This window comes from Argiope bruennichi, chromosome 1 (assembly GCF_947563725.1).
Source record: "Argiope bruennichi chromosome 1, qqArgBrue1.1, whole genome shotgun sequence".
Lineage (NCBI taxonomy): Eukaryota > Metazoa > Arthropoda > Arachnida > Araneae > Araneidae > Argiope > Argiope bruennichi.
Window position 1 is genome coordinate 16,662,452 of NC_079151.1, and position 22,724 is coordinate 16,685,175.

Sequence of the window (22,724 nt, forward strand, 5' to 3'; positions counted from 1 at the left end):
ACGAAAATTACATTTTTTTTCAAATAATATTTTCTGTTCAAACCGCTGCAATATTCAGGGCCAAATCAATCAATGTATATACCATTGCACCGTCTTGTGTTCCCATAACTTGTATCACTGAGGTTATTTAATCATTTAGATGGGTAAAGAAAAAAGAAAAAAACTCCAAGCCTTCCACGGGATTTCCACGGATGACACTATCGAAATCACACTCTTGTAAACTATATTTAACCTCTAAAAAATAATATAAGAAAAATTGAATGTAGAATAAAAGAAAACAAATGGAGCACAGGCTGAATTAAAATAGAAACGTTGATGTTTACAGATCTAAATTTTCTATATTTATTGAGATCGTTAACTATGTACAGCTAATTAAAAATTACTAATTAAAGAAAAACATTAAAAAAACGGAGATAAAAAAAACATTGTATAACATTGATGCCATCAGATACAGTCTCGTAATAAGACTTGAAAACTTCAACTATTGAGTTTGAAATATACTTATGAGAAATAAAAAAAAATTAAGTTTCTGCTTTAAACGATGATACTATGAGATTATACATTCAATGAAAATTGCAGAGTTCAAGTCATGTAACATATAAAATGCATAGCAACGTACTTTAACGTCAGAGTGAAAGTTATTATCGAAAAATTTCCTTCTTTAGATACTACGTCCGAAGTAGGATTTTCACTTCTGCTTCTATTTCGTAACATACGCATTTTTAAATTGTACCACCGGTTATTTGTTTTAGACTCATTTAGTTAAAGTCATGTATTTCAGCTGCATCCAAGAACACGTTGAATTAAAAAAAAAATTGCATTCCATATTAATTATTTCGAGTCAATAATCTGACAGCTAGTTTTGAAAATATCATTGGCATTTTTAAAGAATTAACTCACTATCAAGGACTTTGCTACATGACTGATCGTTTGTTGTAAAAGCATTTCACTTTCTCTTATAATTAAAATGATTTATTTTCAAAATTATAATGATTTATTTCCAGCTTCCACTGCAACTGCAGAGGTTAACTACATGTATGCTCACCATCAGTTCAATTGGGGCAATACTACGTATTCAACTATCACTTCCTCCTATTTGGTTCTGACTATCATCGCCTTAATAATAATCACTGCGTGTCTGAAGCGATTCAACGCACCAGATACTACTATAGGCATCATAGGAATAATCTCGAATTTCACGAGACTGGTTGGCATTGGAGTGGCATGGACGCCAATCGTTTACCACATCGGTTAGTACCACAGTTCATCTATATGAAAAACTTATGACAATGGATTTTTTTTTCAAGAAAAGTTGATAAGTGGATTTAGTGGAAAATAAATTATAATTGAGAAAATGTACCCAACTCGGCAGTAGCTACAACAACTTAAAGAAGATTCCTTCTTGATTTTGAGACACTTGACACTGAGATAACAAATTCGACAGCAACGCAAGATCAAAAGGAAATCAGCTAGAGTGATCTCCGTGAATTTTTTCTCGCATACTCTATGCGCCAAGTAATAAATGTACTGGTGTATTATTAACCGCATGCAATTGGGAAACAATAATTATAAAAGAGCCAACCAGAATGCAATTTTTGAGTATTTTTTGGCTATTAATCAGCAAGATATGGCTAATATACAAATACCAGAAAACTGATAAAAACTAAAATTGAATTTTTATCTGTCAATTTATTTTTTGTTTTTTTTCTGACCGATAAAAACTAACATTTTTCTCATAATAACAAGTATAGTCATAAAATCACATACTAAATTTCAACGGATTCAAGTAATTGCGTTTGAGAAATATAGAGCTTTCATGCTTGTGGAAGTATAGATCTACAGATGGTTAACTCCTTGATTTGCTTTTAAATCTCATAGATATCGACACTTTAAATGTTCAATCTGTGCACCAAGTTTTATCTGTCTTGCTCGCTTCTTTTTGAAATTATTTTCACTTGTGTTAAGACAATTAGAGACAAACTTTCTCTTAAATGATTTCGTTCAAAATAGAAATTTCGATAGAAGTTTTTCACATTTCGTGTAAAGTTTCTGACCATATTTCATCCATCTAGCTCAAAGCGTTTTGAGTTATTGTGTTCACAGAAAGATACAATTTCAAAAATGTATTTTACGGATTCAAGGAGATATAAAATGGAGAGTTTCGTTTTCGAGTTCCAATTTTTTTGATGTACCTTCTGTTTATACACGAGAAAATAAAAAAGTATTCCGAAGCTAACAAGAAATTGGTTTATCTTCTTATCTTTCCAATTGTATTGATAGAATCTTCAAACTCATATTTCCATTTTATGATAGTTTTCCCGTCTCAAAGTGATGCATCTCATTTCTCAAATTCTTGCAAATGGTAAAAATGCATTGTAATGCATTGCATGTTGCATACTTTATATTAGTTTCATTATAACTAATACATATCTCTTGAGCTATCACTACTTTTATGATTTTTTAAAGCAATTTCTAGAAATGAATGCTGTAGTAGTTCAATTGAGATTATTTTTTAACAAAATAACATAAGAAATGATTCTCCTATAATATGAGATTTCCTATAGTGTACAAAAAATATGAAATTTTCCGTTGACGATCAATTCCTGTTAGACCAAACACGATATCGATTTTAACCGATACTACTTTAAAATAAATTTATTTACTTTCAGCTAATGTTTTGGGACTTGTACAAGGATGTGGTCCCATTGCAGGCCGATCATGTCTATCAAAGTCCGTAGCCAATGAGGATCTAGGTAAGAAAATATTTTTTTTTTGTAATTTTATCTGAAAGTTAAATTATAAATATGCTATTATTTATACATTTTGCATCATAATCAATGAATTTAATAATGCACGATTAATTAATTTTCTTACGCACATTAAACTTCTCCAAAAAAAATTCCTTTCTTACGAAAAGTTAATTTTATGAATCCATATTTTACAGGGTGTCGTAAAATATATATCCTCCTTTAAATAATTTGTCCTTTTTCGAATCACACTGCTTTTCTGTAAAAAGAAATTAGAATGTGGCTTAAATAACTTATCATAATTTGCAAATCGATAATATAAATCAGAAAGTACAAGCGTGTGTCTGTCACAAGAACTCTAGGTCAAATTTGCTATTTTCAGCTATCAAAAATAATTATTTATCAGATATTTGATTAAATAACATAAATGAAGCTGAAATTCAACGCTTTTGCTTAGCTTTTTACCTGGGACAGTTATCACATATGGATGATTTATGTACCTAAATAGCAAAATGCATGTCTTTTAATGGTACCAATTTAATTGTATTTCTTTAATTTTTATAAAATGTTCAAAATTTGTTTTAAACACAATTAGTAACAATGCTTTCTACTGCTGTAAATAAATTCAAGCTAATTTTAATTTTTTCATGAAATCCTACGTTTATACGTTTTTGCCACTATTGAAGTTATGATGAAAATATTGCTTTCTTTATAAATAAACTCAAAAGCGTAATTTAGCATAATTTTTACTCCCTTGTTTATTTCATCTAAGGATATGAACATACATATGAATACCCAACGAACATTAATTTAACTATGTGATATTTTTTTGGTTTTTGCACACACACACACAAACAAACAAACAAACAAAGAAATTGGCATTTCGGATTAGGACAATAAAAGTCATAATATGAAGGAATTAGTAACGATAGAGTGGAAAAAATAGAAACCCAAGAGTTTTTAGAAGCATGCTAGGTGGTTCAAAAAGAAAAGAGAAATTTAGCTTCAGACAGAGAGATCAGAACAACACGGGGGTGAAAGAAGACGAAAATCAACGAAATATGTTACAGCGGAAAATTGTTTTATTAAGTTTAAGCAATAATTATTTAGATCTGAAAATGTTTTAAATCTAACTCTTTAAATTTGTAGGGCCTCTAAGTAATATTTAAAATACTCGATTCTTTTACAGGCAAGGTGTTCTCTTTGGTGGCGATAACCGAATCCATACTTCCCATCGTAACTTTAATCATATTCTCTCAGATCTTCAACGCTTTCCTTGATATATTCCCAGGGACGCCATACATCTTACTTGCTGCAGTCATAATTGTGCCATTCTCCGTCTTCATGTAAGTGCCATATAGCATTCTGAAGATATCTAAATCCTAAAGTTTTTTTTTTTCTTCAATGCTTACATTTTTGCTGAGAATCTATTTCAGCACATTAAACTCGGCATAGTAGCGCGCTGATGCTTCGTCGATTGTTTTAAAGCACTGAGTCGAATTTTCATCTGTTTTTAGTATTTTGTAAAATATGGTGATTTTAAACTATGAAACCAGCTCAGTTATAGTCGAAAATTCAAAATTGACCAAACCAAACCAAACCAAACTGCTTTGAAACGGTACATTATCGTGTAAATGAACTATAAGACAAACTTAATTAGTCAGTTTTGTAATTTTGGAAGGAATATTCAAATGCCAGTGATGCAAAAGTTCAAGCTGAAGCAAATTTTTTAAGTAAAAAATAAAGATATCGGAAAGAATATTTATGAAGATATGAGCATTTCTCATAGAGGTTACAAATTTTGAACCGGCACGTCTATTTGATTTACAAAACATCTGATCTATATGTTTTTTAAGGTTAGTAACACCTAAGTGACTTTTACATTTCTGCATATTTTGTGCTTTTTATGATTAAATTTATATTAAATAATAATTTTTATAAATATAGAAACTATATCATACTTATACTACAAAACTGAATAATTATTGCCGTTTATTGTATGTAATGACTAATAATTGTAGTAAATAATTTGGTTTGTAATTATATAGAAATGGCAAATGGCCAGTCGATTGGGAAACCAAAAATGGTCAGAGAATTTCTGTAGATCCTCAGAATCAGATAAAAGTCAGGGAAAGTTATCTTAAAACTGTTTTTTTTTATAATTTTTATCGGGCATGAGAATTTACACGTCTTTTTTCATAAAAGAATGAAACATCATTTACCAATCAATTTTTATTTGCTAATGACCAGTATGTATAGAGACAATCCCATTAGAAGGAAAAGATTATTTCATTTACGGCGCTCTGCTAATTTTCATTTTAATTTATCTTTCCTCTTTCATTAGTAAATCTTAGACAGTCAGTTCTGAAATATGCTTGGCAGGCTAACAGTCCGTTTAGATGGATATGAATCTTCAAGTGTTGTATTATATTAATTAGAATAATTGCTAGAAATGGCGAAATGTTTACAAAAATTTAATAAGCGAAAATGAATATTTTGTTTTGTTTATTCTGTATTGATTTTAGTTAAAAAGAGCAGAAATATTTTTTACATACTATTAAGATAGTAATGTGCAATAAACAAGGGGAAGAAAATAAAGTGACATCATTCAGAAGATTTCAGATACATCCCCTATTGGTTCAAGATATTGTATGATATCTCCTCGATGTTGTTAGGTATTCTGAATGCCGGCCAATATAGTGAAGATATTATAATAATACTGTTGAGTATTTTGTGCTAATAGGGTTCGAAAAGAAGTTGAGTTTTTTTTTGTGAAAATTTGAAAATAATTAAGGGAAAATTAAGGGGAAAAACAAACAATAGAAATTATGGCTATCCTGATTGAGAATATTGAATGCTATTCCTCTATAAAAATAGTTGTTAGCAATGCTTGAATTTTACAAATATTTGTCAGTCAGGTTTGGCCAGTTTACTTAATTTTTAATTATGATATTAAATTAATAAATATAACTAAATCAAAATTAAGGGAATGTAATAATTATGTTCTGCAGTTCATTGTAACTTAAGCAATATTTGTATTTTTTGATATATTTTTACATGTTGGATACATGTCACAGATGCGTGTCTCAAATACATCACATTTAAATGTTCTCAAATAACTTGAGTTCTAAGTCATAATGATCATTTCATTTTTCCTTGTCTACTCGACACCGATTGATGTGACAATAGAGCGCTTACACTAAGCCATTATTGTCAAGGCAGTAAGATTATCGGCAGAAAGAGAGGACAATGCATTCAATTGTCAAGGTTGAATAAGTACCTACCATTGCCCAGCCATTTTTTTTTTCTGCTCTTGATTTCACTGGAATAGTAATACTAGATTGATGAAAACGCTTAAATGGGAATTTCAAATTGAAAGTAGCTATTGAAGTTATAGTTGAGGTAGTTACGGTTGGTTAATGTTATCACCGTTTCCCAGAGATAACGCAAATGAATCATCCAGATGGATATATGTGAACCTTCATCAAAATTTCTTCAAAAATTTGACTTCAAAATTCATCTGATTAAGTAACTTCATTACAGACCATCATCATTATTTCTAGATATGCATTCATGCAAGTCATTTTTAGTTCAACATGACTTTGAAATTGGAAAATGATTCCTAATATTCAGTTCCTCAGTTTAAAATTGAATGATGCTACTTATTGCAATTGCTGATTCTTTTCTTTAACCCTTTCTAGGGCCGTGGGAAGTATGCTTCCCACCAAATTTATCAATCTTTGTATGAATTTATGTAGGTTGGCATAAGTTCTGACACATTTTTTTAGAAAGACAGAAACTTAGATGCTTTAGTACTTTATTTTACACGAAATGATGAGTCTTGATTTGATACTTAATTATTAATTAACCAAATTAATTAATTAATAAAATTAACTTTATCTAATAAGCTAAATGAATCCCTTTTTTATTCTAATTTCAAAATAACTAAATTTCAATTCTAATTTAACTAAAAATATTCTAACATAATATGACTAGAAAAAAATGGCGCTTTAAAGGGTTAAAAGAATTCATAAACATAAGGCGTGACACTAATTGGAATTAATTCTTCTGATATATTCTTGCGCCATGGAAAAATTGATAAAAAGAACAAAATATGGTGTCAAACACATTATTAATTAAGTTGAAAGCATATACATAATCATTAGCAGTCCCTATTAATTTATGTAAAACCTGGAAATGTTTGAGAAATCTAATAAAATAAAATATTTTATTTCTTTTGCTGCATGCATTATATATCACTGTTTTTCTTTCTTTTTTTTCTAGATGGTTATCTCGTAAGTCGAAAGAAAATTATGAAGATATACCCGGAAAAAATGAATGGAACACAAAAAATATTCCCACGATATCGAAAATGTAAACAATACTTGTGATAAATTTTGCTTTTATTTATTTATTCATTTATTAAAAAATGTTTTCTTGAATTTTTCAGTTAGTATTTTTACCTTTTTTTAAACTTTAACTGATCTACAGAATATTTGAAGAACTATTATATCTTGAAAATGACTTTGGTCACCCTGAAAATGATATGATTTGATGAATAATATTTTTATGGTCTATTAAAGTCTTTGGAAAACATCGGCATTTTTTTCTTGTAATTCAGAGTATTGATTTAAAGCTTTAATTTGTCACGAGATATTAACGCAATAAAATTACCGAAGGAATTAAACAAAAATTGAAAACTCTGAAAACTGAAACTGAACACTGAACAAATACAGAAATTGCTCCTTTTAGAAATGTCTTTACAGTTTAAATTAAGCATAAAAAAGTTTGATAGAATAAATTGGAAGCCGAATACATGTATATTAGTAATGTACATTTCGCCGTAAATCGTTTTCTTTTTTTCTTTTCACAAATAACCTTCCAATTATTTTTTGAAAAAAGGTCGGAACAGTCTGGCATCGTGAAATAATAAATGAATTCATGTAAATTGAATTAGTTTAAGTTTATTCATATATGTAGATTGCAAGAATGGAAAATGCTTGTTATTCAATAAATTTCGCCTACATATCTCCAAAATGACTCTTTTCATAAAAAAATTATTTTAATTTTAAAAAATCATAAAGAGGTGTAATTGGATTTAATGAATGATGAATAATATATTCATTGCACATGTTTCAGCCTATTTAGATAGATGGATTGCAAGAAAGTGAATTGCTTAATTTTCAGTAACTCTAGAGGTAACATTTTCGAAACTGTTTTTTTTTCCCTTCAAAAATGTATTTACAGTTGAAAGAAAACTTCGAAATAGCTTGATATAATGGAATTGATAATGATATTTATTAATCAAATAAACTTATTCCCACTTTTGCACAACTATTATTTCCTACAGCGTTTCCCCTGTTAAGTCGTCGAAAAATATCGTTTCGTTTTAAACTAAAAGTTGCAGCATTTTGACCTGATGAAACATGCGGAGAATATTTTCTCTGAACTGTTTCAGATGCTTCAAACCAATAACACAATAAATCCAAAGATTAATGGTGAATTCTTTGCTTATGACATTCCAATTTAAAAAAGGGGTGAGTTGAATATAACTTTTTTCAATAAATCTCCGTCAACTGAGACTAGTGGGAGCCTATTTACGCGACGCAAATGTCACTTGACATCAATCTCCTCGCATGTCTGAAGTTGCATCCTCATCCCTAATAAGGATGAGTTTATCATTAATGTCTTCCGCTAGTTTGGGAAGGGGTAGAAAGAATGGGTTTATCATTAATGTCTTAATTTTTATAATGCATTATTGTACTTTTTAGTACATGCATTCTTTATAACGCATAAATGTTATTTAGTCTTTTAATCAATTTAATATATTTCCTTTAAATATATAAGCCTATTTTTGTTATTGCAAGTGTGCATATTTTATTCCATTTTTTTTTTTTGTTTGTTTTGTGATAAAATTAAAATGGCATTTGCCGTAGCAAATTGTCTTTGTAAACAAACTTGCGACTTAATTAATTCTCAAATAGCTTCTATATTTTTCTTAAAATAATATTCTTCATAAAAACTTATCCACCAATAGTATTACATTAGATAATACATACAAACAAATCCTGTCGAAACTGCTACGTTCAGTGTAGCGGGTGGTTGGCTGTACAAAAGCATTACATTAGATAACAAGCTGTTATGATTTTTTTTATATTATTTACTACAATATAATATAAATTATGCCTTTAATTTGGTGTAGTTTCAAATAAAGCTGCTTATTAAAAGATTTAAAATATCTATAATAAATCAGCAAAAGATCATCATATGACTGATTATACATTATTCTTGCACATATTAATATTATTTCACAAGGAAACTTGATTCGAGCATCTTTATTATTTAGTAACTAATATTAGGTTTTTTGCTATATAAAGTCAGTGAAAATAATTGAGAACAGAGGTTACAATATGCACCAATAAACTTCTACTGAGCTGAGAAACGGTTAGAGTTTCTTCTTTAATCTTTCTGAGCTAAATTGGACATATTTGTACCCGTGCACTTTGGAGTTGCTTTAAATCCGTCTCGAAACGGTTACTTTACTGGAAGGCCAACAACATTTTCCAGCATTTTTCAGCGTTATTTTGAAGCGGTTTTTTTTTACTTTGCAAACGTTCTGTTTCCCCCCCCCCCCAAAAAAAAGCAGGTAGGCAAAACATTTTTAAGTTTTATAATTCGGTTCGTATATTGGTTATTTATTTGAAGTTGTATATTTCTTGGATGTGAAGAATATAACGGTTATTAATAAGATTCAATTTCTACATTTGGACTTTCTCCTGAGAATTAAGACTGTGTTCAGACAGTTGGATTATAAGAAATTAATACATCTATTTTTTTAGTATTAATTGCCACAATGTCATTAAAATTACTTATGACACAAATACCATTTAAATTTAAAAAGAGAAACCTGGAACATTTCATAAGAAGAAATAGGAAATGAATACATCTAATGAAAAATTTAATTAAAAACACTTTAAAATGTCTGGTATTATCCAGCTTTAACACTAAAAGGTTTTTACCATCAGAAAAGGAATAAACCTCATATCTAAACTTTCACTTGTTTTTGAAAGTCGTTTTGTACAATACAATACGATTTTATATTTTTTGAATTTTCACTCTCTACGAATTCAGACAGAAAGAAAAATACTTATTTGCATTTTTCGACATACTGCTTTTTTCGATAGTTGAGTTTTAAAAAAATAATGCAGATCTCGATTTGTATTGCAAAACACATATACTAAAGAGGAATTCCAAAAATTTCTTTGAAATTAATTAAAAATATTTGTTCAAATTTACGCTTTTTTTTAAAAAAAATTGTCTCTGCCTGAACAAAACCATCTTATTGCTCGACAATTTTTTTATTGATTGTTTTAGTATCTATGAATTTTCCATTAAAATTTTTCATCTTAGATTAATAGTCTTCTAAATGCAAAAACGTGAAAAACTAGTGTTTATGTATATTTCTCCTTCGCCTTTAATTCGGACCGATGTTTGATAGTAATTATAATGACCTATTTTAGATGGATAACCCACAATTTAAAACAATAAAATTGCTGTTATGTACTTTTTTCATGCATTTTGAAGCTTTTCATGATGATTTTTCCGGATTATTAATTAACATTCCAAAGTTGAAATCATTTTTTATTTTAATCGCTAGATGGCAGAACGATAGTTGCCAAACAATGTTCCAATGGGAGAAAAGCTACAGAAAAATGAAAACCAGCAGAAAATTATGAATTTGGCAAAACTCTGATATCTGCACCATAGGTTGAAAAAAAAAAGCTCTAATCTAAAAGTGAATGAATTTAGAAACAAAATAGTATGAGTAAGAGGTTTCAAAAATTGCTATTTTTAAAAGTTAAAGATGGAATTTTTATAGGTAAACCCAGGAGTTGCAAAAGCACCAAGCATTGATTTCAGTACTTAAAGTAAATATATTTTTAAAGTATACATTTATAACGTTTCATTACTAAACTTAATTAGTGTTTAGTAATTTTCTTTCCTATGTCTTAATTTCCTTATTGTATTCTCTTCAACGCTTCAAGCTTATACGATTTTTATTTGAATTAAAAAATTTTTACAAAAAAAATCGTTATTTTACATTTTACTACATTAATAAACGCGTGATTATTTTTATAATAAATGCCCCCGTGCTAATTAAAAACATTTTTTTTATTCTTACAATTTCTTACATTTCAATCTTTTATGTATTACATAATTCTATCGTTATGATTATTATGCTATAAATTTTCTTCAAATTCGATGTCAAATGTTACCTCTCGTACCAACATAAACAATAATAATTTCAGAGGTTGATAAATGATATTTGCCATTAAAAATAATTCACTTTTCAGATTCTTTTCCTGCCTGAATATTTTGCAATCAGATATTTTTTTTCAATTTTTCTTTCTTCTTTTCTCTTTTGTAGAATGTCAGCGTATATAAATAAAGAGTGTTTGGAAAAGCATTTTATTTATTAATTCCACAAAAATTTCACTTGTATGGTACAGCGTTTTCAAGCACAAAAGTGTTTCTTTCCAGAAATTTCATAACAAATCTCAGTATTTAACATTCTACAGAAACAATTCGAATATTTTCGAACATTTTGGCTTATATTGGAAATTATTTGATTTAAAACAGTTTTATTTTTTAATAATCATTTTCTCAGTCTCTAAATATTATGAAGTCTTATTTCATAATAAAACGATGTTTATAAAGAAGCGATTTTATTCAATGATAAAACGGATTTTTTAAAAATAAATAAATGGGGAAAACTTTTAAGAGAAATATTCATTCCTATTATTCAAGAGCGTTATTAAAGCCATAAAATCAGTATTATATTGAAGACAAACTTTTATACTCATAATTTCGATTACGTCTGTTTCATAAGAAATATGTATGTTAGAAATGTAAATGTATGTATGTTCCATGTAAATAAGAAAAGATATATTATTGGAAATGTAAAAAATGGAATTAATGAAAGCTGTACTTAAATTAATTTTGAAAAATTGTACGGTAATGGAATTTATGCCACTACAAAGCGAATATCTTTTTTAAATTTTGGATGATGTGAAAATAATGTCTTATATGGTGATTCAAGAGTTATAAGTACAAGAACCTAAAATAGTTATACTTCCACTTCACCCTTCCTCAGAGGGGCATAGATACTTTTCAACAACTTAGTTAATTCTTTTACATACTAAGGAATATGCATGGTGCACTTTGTTTGAATTCATCAAGGGGCGTGGAACTGTATAAGGCTGAAATGAACAAACTTACATTCAATTAAATATATATAGATTAAAGGATAATCACTTAAAGGTTTAATTTATAACACGCAGAAGAATTTTTAAAAGGTTGGAAGAAACTAAGAAAACTTTTGTTTATATTTCTAAGGACAGAACTTGAACCCTAAAATAAAATGTGTCAATTGATTTTAAAAAGCAAATAGTTGAAATTTGAATGACAAAAAAAGTAAATAAATTTTTTTAAAAAGGCAAATTAAAAAGGAAAATGAAAAATTTGAAGGAGATTCGAAAATTTAATAAGAACCATTGTAGCATACCGATGTGTAAGGCTCGATTCTCTTTCTTTATTTTTTTCTTTAAATTTGCTCTTAATTACATAACAGCAGTGTACAATAAATGTTTTAATAATATAATGCATGTTTATAACGCAGTTACTAAAAAAATGAAAGCCACTGTTTTATAATATTATTAGTAATATTTTTTAATGTATTAAAATTAGAGAAAATGTATGAATACAAAATTAATATCAATGGAAATTCTTAATTTTTAATTTTTCAAATGGTATAAGAGTTATTCTTATGTAATAATATTCTCCTAAATTATAGAAGAAAACAATATCAATTGATTTTTAAGTAAATAAATTTGTTAAATGTCTTGAATAATATTTTCTTAATCATCACTTAATATCCAAGAAGTAACAACGTGCCATATTTTGTAGCTCTATGTCCAACGAAGATCGTCTGTTTTTCAGGGCGTTTTATATTTTTTTTGCATCATGCATGTAGCATAATGTAATTTACCCATTCAGTATTAGTAAGTAAACATAATCATGTTAAAATATATAGTTTCCATAATTTTTTTATCGTTTTATCATAATTTTCATCATGTCAGCCTATAATAATGATTATAGGCTGGCACGCTATGTGTAAATTGCTTCCTGTGTGATGCATTTAATTGCTGAAAATGGGAAAATATTACTTCCGTCGGTTTTCAATGCGCTTAAGTGAGTGTTATAAAAAATACACATTTACTACTATACAGGAAAAAAAAACAGATTTGAGCCGGAATTATAAACATAGAAAGTTAAAAACAAGAAAAAAATTAAATATTTACTAAAAAGAAACATGAACTAAAAATGAAATATTTACCAAGATTTAAAGCTCTATTCTTTGTTGTATAAAAATAATTTATATGTAATATATATTTAATAATTTATATTTAATATTTATATTTTAATTTTATATAAAAACAATAGTATTTATAGAAGAGTAAACATCTTTTTATCCCCATCAAGCAATAAAATTTCAATGGTCATATATCTAATCAGCGGAAATGGTCTCCCTAAAACTTCCTCGCATACTCTCTAATAAAGGCGTTATATCACAAAATACAATGCAATGCATTGGCCTACAATAATTACAAAATATTAATCTACGGTTTGAATGTAGCATTTTTACCGAATCTATTGTGTGATCCTTAGAGAGTTTTTTGATGATGATTCTCTGTCATGCGGTTAATAATATCTGAAACTCAAATTTTTGTTTTATACGTATTTTTTTCCAACCGATTGAAACAAAACAAATTCGTACCAACCTTCCAAAATCTACTAGCTTAAAACGTCTACTAGCTTAGATGGGTACAAGGAATGCTAACAAAAGGCTTTTAGAGCTGCAATAAAAAATTAGTAGAATTACATTTGGTAAAAAATCGCCAACCAGAATTCAGCTTTGGCTATCGGACATTAATCTTATGCCTGCTACACCTTTCACATACATTATAAAAATACAGTTACATATTGGAAGAGAAACTGAATGCTGAACTTTCTCATAAAGATTATATTTATGATGACAGTAGCTATCAATGAACATAATTATGCGAGAACATTGAAAACAATTACTCCTCTTTCTAAACTTTTCCAATTGAATTTTAATTTAATGTTTCTCCGAGTTTGTCGCCAATGTAATAACCCAAACAAACAAATGAAGTAATTCTAGCAACCCTAATTCTGATTTGCTTACTACTTTTTTTATTTCTTTGTTGAGTTGTATTCCTTTCTACTACAATTTTGTGAGAAATAAAAATTAAAAATAATCAGCAAAAACACATTGATTAAAGAATTTAAATAAACTGTGTATTATAATTGAAAGTATTATTATTGCTCATTCTAGTTTCATTTTTAAAATAAACGACAAACAGATAACATTCATACTTATATTACTTTATTATTATTTATACTTATTCTAAATTCTTATTGAGAAAAATAAAATCATCTCTACACAAATTTTGTTTAAATAGAAAAAAATAAATAAATAAATAAAAATAAAAACGTCTGCCCGAACTTTTCAAAATCGTTTGTCTTCTGTATTTCATAATTCTTTATTTTAATATAATCGTGTCATTCTAGCGGAATTTTTTTGTACGATTTTTTTTTCTCTTCGTGGCTTTGTGCTAATTAAATACATCAGTGATTGTTCAAGAACGAATGTCTGATGACTGGAATAATCATAAACATTATGATCACAAATATTATCAGGGATATTGATTGGAGAATTCGATGTCAACATGGAGGTGCCAGAATTAAAAAGTTCGGCGTTGAAACATTACTGAAAAGAAATTTACAGAAATTTCTAAATTGTTTTCTATTCGAAGAATTAGTTGAACCGGGTAAGTGTATTTATTCTTCAATTTATTTTAAAGAAAAACATTTGTCTCCAGTAGGAAGCTATTAGGAACTGATCTTTTTATTGCGTGTTTCAGTTAATCTTGGAATCCTTAATTTCAATATGCTACAAAGCTATGAAATTATAGCTTTCGCTGCTAGCGAAGCGGTAAGATGCTTTTTGAAGTTAAAAATTTGCTGATTTTTTTTAGACGGTATCGCGCATTCTAATTTTATTATCTAAAATATAGAACAGTGCAGCAGGTTTGCAGAAATTCTTCATTTCAGAATTCAAAGCAGATTTAGTAATAGTGTCCCATAAAGGCAAAAAAAAAAAAAAAAAAAAAGAAAGTTAGTAATTGCAATTGTTTTATAATATTATCTGTTTGGTCAGCATTGTGATAGGCGACTTTGCATTGCTGTCATTCTTGACGAGATAATTAGCATTTCGCCACATCTTGCACATTGATTCCGTTTCCATCCATCGTGTCAATAATATTTAACAGCACATCTGGAATTTATGTTTACCTCATGGAAAAGAATGGTTCATGCAAAATCGCATACATTTGAAAAGTGAAGTCACGTGATTCACCAATTGATGTTGGTGTAGTGAAATCCTATAATTAAATAAGCGTTTTTGGTCGCATATACAAGGGAAATATTTATATATATAGAATTTTTCATATAATATCTTTCTTTGTCCTCGAAAAAGAAGTACAGTGGTACCTCGCTTAGAGAGCATAATTCATTCACGAATCTTACTCGTAATGCAAAATTATTTCTTTTTCTCATAGGAAAATACGTTCCACTTCGAAAAAAAAATATTCAAACAAATTTGTAATAATATAATTTATTATTCATAATACTTGCTTTTTTACAAGAAAATTGTTGACAGACTATCTTTGGCTACGCTTCAAAATTTATTGAAAATGGAACACAGTATTATCGTTAAATTAGTTTGTAACAAGTATAGTTATTGCTTTATGGGTGATGATTTTCAACATATGATATAATAATTCCCCATTTTTTCGGCATCACCCTTATTTCACTGGAAATTTGTAACTCTGCTGTGATTGTAACCTCTTCCTCTCAAGACCAAATCTTCTTATGGTATCGATTAAGTTTTTCTACCGGCTTTTTGATATGTTGCTATCTACCTGTAGCCGCAAACTCTTGACTAGAGATAAAATCTAGTCAATTAAGGTTCCACAAGAATTTACTCAAACCCTTCGGAGTCCCGTTTGACAAAACTATCCGGCAAAAATTTCTATTCTGTAGATATAAGAGTTCTTTACAAACAAGTGCTGAACACAGACTGATGCATGTCAGCCTGGAAAGTGACGTCATGATATTTGCTAGATATTCATTACGCGAATCATCGCTCGTTAAGCGCGTCACTATTTCACATCTTATTTTGCTCATGCAAATCACTCTTTATCCACTGTGCTCATTAAGTGAGGTTTGATGGTATGCAGAAAGTAGATTGTGGTAAAACTAAGAAATGCAGTACAGATTTTTGTAAATGTGAAGTTTAGTGTGCCCCTTGCTGCACCAAGGACGCCAATAAAGATGGCGGACAAAGTAAAGACACACTTCTGCAGAACAGTTACGGTTACCACGTTCCACAATATAAGTATGATTTTTTTTTTTTTTTTACTGATAAGTATTGTTTTTTTCAGATCAGCTGCGCCGGTTTGTTGGTTGCAGAGCAAAAGTTAGAGCATGCGATGATTTCGGCATCTGTAGAAGGCACCGGGCAGAATTTTGTAACTTAAAAAAAACATCCTACGGCTTCGCTAGCAGTGGGAGCGGAACCTAGTAGCTTCGCTAACACAATGAACATAAGGACTGAGTGGATAACAAAATCAGTACATAACCAAAAAAAAAAAAAAAAAAGGAGGAAGAAGCAATTGAAAACTTCTCCGTACAAAATTTCAAACAAGCATCCTTTCCATTTCCCATAACTTCATCAACATGTAAATATATATATATATATATATATATATATATATATATATATATATATATATATATATATATATATATATATATATATATAACAAATTATCAAAGGAACCAACCATTAGAGCACCAAAGAATTACGAGAACTGCGAAGAATTCCATTGCAGCTGACTTTTAAAGTAAGAATGCAAACGATTTCGCAAAATAAGAATTCAGAAGATTTTTTAAAGCGCAGACTGACAATTAAAAATTGCAAAAGAATAAATATTTTCTGTTCGTATTCACATTAAAAATAAAATTGCAGTGTCTGTTTAGTTGTAAAAAATCTTTTAATTATAATAAAGAACAAAATTAAAATCTTTAATAGATATTTTTTATTATTTTTTATTTAATATTTTTCATAAAATAGTTGTATTTCATATACAACTCCACCATTGTAAAAAGTAATAAACAAAACAGCATTAAGGTTGCTAAAAGAGCGTTCCATTGGATTGCCATATTGGCGACAAATTCGGGGCACATTAATCTTCACTTTAACCCAGATCTTTCGCCAGGCGTGTAATTGGCGAGTTTTCTACTATTTGGTACTATTTTCGCCTATCAAGTCGTGCCTATCGCCAAGTTCGCCTATCAAGTTTGGGTACAGTATTATACCGTATTTTTTAGTTTAGTTGTATCAACAATTATTAATTAACTCCAATTCAGGATCTAAATAAATTTGCGCTCTTTTAGATTTCCTGAGTTAAAAAAAAATCAAAATTTCGGATTATTTGAGCTTTAATATCTTGTGTGAATATAATAACTAAATATTACTTTATAATATACTAGCCGCCTTTGGCGACCAGCCGGTTCGCCAATCTTAATGCTTGTTAAAATTTTAATAATTAACTATTTTATGTAATTCCTACTTTAATAGCTTCTTCATTAAAATATTTTAAAACTTCAAATTTCAATTCACTCAGAATATTATAAAGGCCTTCAGTTATAACGTAATCTGTATCTCTCCAATTTTCTGTTAGCTCCCGTAGAATTTAGGCTTTAAATTAAAGTGAAAATGATTAATCTGCAATTAATATAATAACATTTTTTACTGAAACAAAGCATTTTTTTTTTTTTTTTTTTTTTTGTAATATGATTACTGAAAACAGAGTCTCTGAGCATTTAAACCTTATGGGCACTAAAGAATACCTTTCTTAATTTATGTAATATCTCAAAAATTTGTCAACAAAATTTTTTTCAGATTCATCTTGAGCAGGTCTATTAATTAACAATGATTAATTTTAAATGCATCAAACACTAAGAAAATAAACAGAATCGTTTAAAATAATCGGTCGAAAACAGGTTAAAAAAATTACTTAAAAAACGATGAACTTAAACTAACATAAATACAATTTTATTACAAAAGCATACAACTGACCTAAAAATAATTTAAATCGAGTCCGCTTCCGTTGAAATGTAAACAATCAGATTACAATGCGTCAATTTTCAACGCCAGTTACGGTAACACAAATGCGTGAATTTTTCTACGCTAGTTGGGGTAATGCTATGTAGATTAGAAATTTTTAACTTCCTTTAATCTGTTTTATTTCAATTCAAAAGTACTTCAGAATGAATCTGAAAGATCGATTAATTAACAATGTTTAATTTTAAATTCATAAAACATTCAGAAAATAAACAGAATCATTTGAAATAATCGGCCGAAAAATGTTAGCCCTAACCTCATTGCTGTTGGGAAAAGAAAAAGAAAAACTGAAGCCTTACTCATTTGGCGGTGGGGAAAATGAAAGGATTTTTTTGGCGGGAAAGTTAGTTTTTAATTAATAATTAAAATTTCAAAAAAAGGGACCCCAGGTGCACATTCCTGGCCTCCAAGGTATACACGTACCAAATTTGGTAGCTGTAGATCAAATGGTCTTTTCTGTAGAGCGCCAACACACACACACACACACACACACATTGAGCTTTATATATAAACTAGCCGCCTTTGGCGACCAGCCGGTTCGCCAATTTTAATGTTCGTTTAAATTTTAATAATTAAATAGGTTGAGCCGCAGTTTAACCCCCTTCTTCGCCAAGTTGCGATAACGCACCAAAGCTGGCAATCTTTATTATGCACTATAATTGAACATCTGCTTCTTTGCTTTTGAACATTTCGCAAGGCCGTTGTTTGCGATTTTTAAAAATTTTGCCAAGCAGGGGATAAAACTCCGGTCGTACCATTAAATATTTTACGCAATTCCAACTTTAATAGATTCTTCAGCAAAATATTTTAAAACTTCAAATTTTGATAGTCATATAATTCACTCATAATATTATAAAGGCCTTCAGTTATAGCGTGATATGTATCTCTCTAATTTTCTGTTACCCCTCGTAGAAATTATGCTTTAAATTAAAGTGTAAATGATTAATCTGCAATTAATATAATAATATTTTTTACTGAAACAAAGCATTTTTTTAATAATATGATTACTGATAATAGAGTCACTGAGCGTTTAAACTTTATGGTCACTAAAGAATATCTTTCTTAATTTATGTAATATCTCAAGAATTTGTCAACAAAAATTTCTCAGATTCATCATGAACAGATCGATTCATTAACAATGTTTAATTTTAAATGCATCAAACACTAAGAAAATAAAATGAATCTTTTAAAATAATCGGTCGAAAACAGGTTTAAAAAAAACTACTTAAAAAACGATGGACTTAAAACTATAAGCATATACAAAAAATATATAACTAACATAAATACATTTTACTTACAAAAGCATGCAACTAACCTAAAAATAATTTAAATCGTCCGTTGGTTGTCATGCCAACAATCAGAACACTGCGCATGCGTGGATTTTCTTCGCCAGTTACGTTAACGCAAATGCGTAAATTTTTCTACGCCAGTTGGGGTAACGTTATGCAGATTAGACATTTTTAATTTCCTTTATTCTGTGTTATTTTAATTCAAAAGTACTTCAGAATGAATCTGAAACATGGATTAATTAACAATGTTTAATTTTAAATGCATAAAACATTAAGAAAATAAACAGAATCGTTTGAAATAATCCGTCGAAAAATGTTAACCCTAGCCTCATTACTGTTGGGAGAAAAAAACAATGATGCCTTACTTATTTGGCGATGGGGAAAATGGAAGATTTTTTTTGGCGAAAAAGTTGGCGGTGGGGAAAATGGAAGATTTTTTTGGCGGGAAAGTTAGTTTTTAATTAATAATTAAAATTCTAATTAAAATTTCAAAAAAGGGACCTTAGGTGCACATTCCCGACCTCTAAGGTATACATGTACCAAATTTGATAGCTGTATGTCAAATGACCTGGCCTGTAGAGCGCCAACACACACACATACACACACACACACACACACACACACACACACACACACATTGAGCTTTATTATAAGTATAGATATAGATATAGATAACAATAAATATTAACATATAATACTGAATTGAAAAAGCATGTAGAAAAAGGGCCAACGCCACGATACCGGATGTTATTAGCAGTAAATTTAACTGATGTCGTTTTTATTAGCAATTCACATAAAGTATTGCGACAGGCAAGAATTTTTTTTAAAGAAAGGAACGGCTTGAGGGCAATTTTAATTAACTTGAATTTTTAGTTGTTGAGAGTCGATACCTTTTCACTTTACCATAGATAATATTGTAATTGTATAGAATTAAAGTCATTTATTTATGTATAAGTTATTGCAAATGCAAAAGCAAATAATTATTTTAATAAATTGTGGAAATGAGATAAATTGCACACTGCAGTCAAACTAATAATATTGTATAGATAATATTTAAAAATTAAGATGATCTAAGAATTATTTTGATCAATTTATATTTTCAAAAGCTAAAAATAAATAAATAAAGTAAAGCTTTTGCTCGTTAAGGCCTTTATCATATGATTGTGCCTTGGAGACTTATGTAATACTTTTAAACTGCTTCTAAAGAAATAAGTTCACGTTCGAGTCCTTTTTTGAAAAGCTATAAACTAGAATAGATTAAAATTATTTATATCTTAAAACACTGGTGCAATGAATTCAGCAATTCAACTTCAAATGCAAACTCAACATAAGATTCTTAGATTATCAGGACGTAGTCTAAAAATCTAAGTCCTGTGAAGACATAGAGGTATATCGGATGGATACCTCTATATCATCGCAACTCTGATTCCTTATCTCACCAAATTAAAAGCATTGTTGTTATATCGAGACCTATACTTATTCATAATTTCTGACTTTTTAATACAGTGAAAATGCCTTTCAAATATTTGAAAACGTGCCCATACTGTATGCTTAATCATTTATTGTTGAAAATCGGAATCCAAGAATAAAAATACTGAATGTATTTTAGGGTAAATTTGAAATCATATGCACTGTGCAGTATGAATGCATACAGATTTAATAAACTAGACGTATTTTTGATTCGAATTCCTCATCGTAAAAATGATTTGTACTAATACTTTGATAGTCAGGAATACGTGTATATAAAAATACTATTTATTCCTTCTTATGACTCACCTAATTAAATATCCTTACTTCGCGATTTTTGAGCTTCACGTATTTCTTCCTCTGCATGACGCTGCAAAATTCCACGTCTTCATTCTTCCACCTGGTACAAAATCTAAAACGTCGGGAAACAGAGGAATTTCCTCTGCGTTAATAACAAGTATAGAATATATTTTCATGGAACGTTATTACTGATTTGAAATATTTGTGTTTTTATTACACTAGCATTATTGAGTGCTACAAAACAAAACGAACTTTAAATTATTTATTTGATGAATGATCAATTATTTCCAACTGGCATTATAAAGTACAAAATCCTTAAACAAATACTTGTTCAAAAATTGAATATTTATAGTTGCATATCAATATTTCAATTAAATCATTCAAAGGAATTATATCACATGAGAAATAATCACGAACGTGATAATAAGAATATTCTTCAATTATAGTCTTTCTTTCGTAATGAGTTATCTTATTAGATCTATTACAATCATTCTATCGTTCTCTGCACAACAATTTCTCATTATAGCAGTATTTTTTAAAAGTAAGATTAATTTACCATATGTTTTATACATATTTTCTTATACAAAGTAAAATGAAGACATTTTTTAAAAACTTGAATGTAAGTTCAGTAGTAACATTATAGTTTAAAGCTTTCAGAGCATGGCAGTTCATAAATATGGAAAAGAAGACTATAGGTTCTCTCCTTTGTTTGTAATCGTAACCCGTATAATTTGAAAACTGATAGATCGATGTGCGGTTCAGCAAGTAATTTCTCGATATGAAATGGGTTGCCTACAGATAGTTAACACTCTTTTCCTCCAATCGATACATAGATGTAGGTAATCAGTCTTTCCTATAAACCATCCGATTTACTCACATTTATTGGATAGAAGTCAGATTCCCATGGCAAGATGATCTTCACTTGTTTCAAGGTTTTTTTCTGATCAACAAAGCCCGTCTCACTTCATATCTACCATGTGTCTTAGCAGGCAGATATCGTGGCGGATGCTATGCACCGGGGCGCCGCGTTTGAGGGGGCTCCAACATGATCAAGAACTAAAATAATGTTCTGAACAGTAATTGCCGGATGGAAACAAGAGAGGAAGAAATTTAATTGGAACAATCGGTGGTTTTTGAAATATAAGAAGTTTACAGATACATTACAGTTTAGTGCCAGTATGTAACATATTATAAACATACTATCTAATATTATATACTATCTAATCATATCCGTGTCAAGAAAGTATCCCTCTGGGTGTCAAGACTCGGTTTCAAAAGAGAAAATTAGCAGAAAAGAAAAGCTAAATTTAAAACAGTCATGAGCATGTCTGTTTTCTTGTCTACGGAGTAATTCTGAAAATGAAATTGTTTAAACTTCAGAAGTTACAATTCAAGCTTCAACTGGCGAAGAAAGTTCCGCAAAAACTACACAATCTTGCAATGAAAGTGAAAATCTTTGAAGAACCATGTGTTTATAGAAATATGATTGAATCAGAAAATAACGATGAAAATGACAATAACAAATGTGATCAATGGCATATAAGTGATTGAAGTTTATGACAAAATGTTATAACTGATGAGTTAAAAATG

General features: G+C 29.0%; 1 protein-coding gene across 8 annotated transcripts in view; it reads left to right on the forward strand.

Moving 5' to 3' along the window:
• LOC129981750 (proton-coupled folate transporter-like) overlaps nucleotides 1-7,232 on the forward strand; it is a 73,492-nt gene extending 66,260 nt beyond the window's left edge. For 7 of the 8 annotated variants that reach the window (XM_056092851.1, XM_056092775.1, XM_056093002.1 and 4 more), the window contains 4 exons: nucleotides 1,005-1,250; nucleotides 2,670-2,753; nucleotides 3,937-4,093; nucleotides 7,032-7,232. In XM_056092851.1, coding sequence (XP_055948826.1) covers nucleotides 1,005-1,250; nucleotides 2,670-2,753; nucleotides 3,937-4,093; nucleotides 7,032-7,125 — 581 coding nt within the window. In that variant the 3' untranslated portion in view covers nucleotides 7,126-7,232. The remainder of the gene's footprint in view (nucleotides 1-1,004; nucleotides 1,251-2,669; nucleotides 2,754-3,936; nucleotides 4,094-7,031) is intronic. The other variant, XM_056093066.1, reaches the window with a different exon arrangement.
• Nucleotides 7,233-22,724: the final 15,492 nt, after the last annotated feature.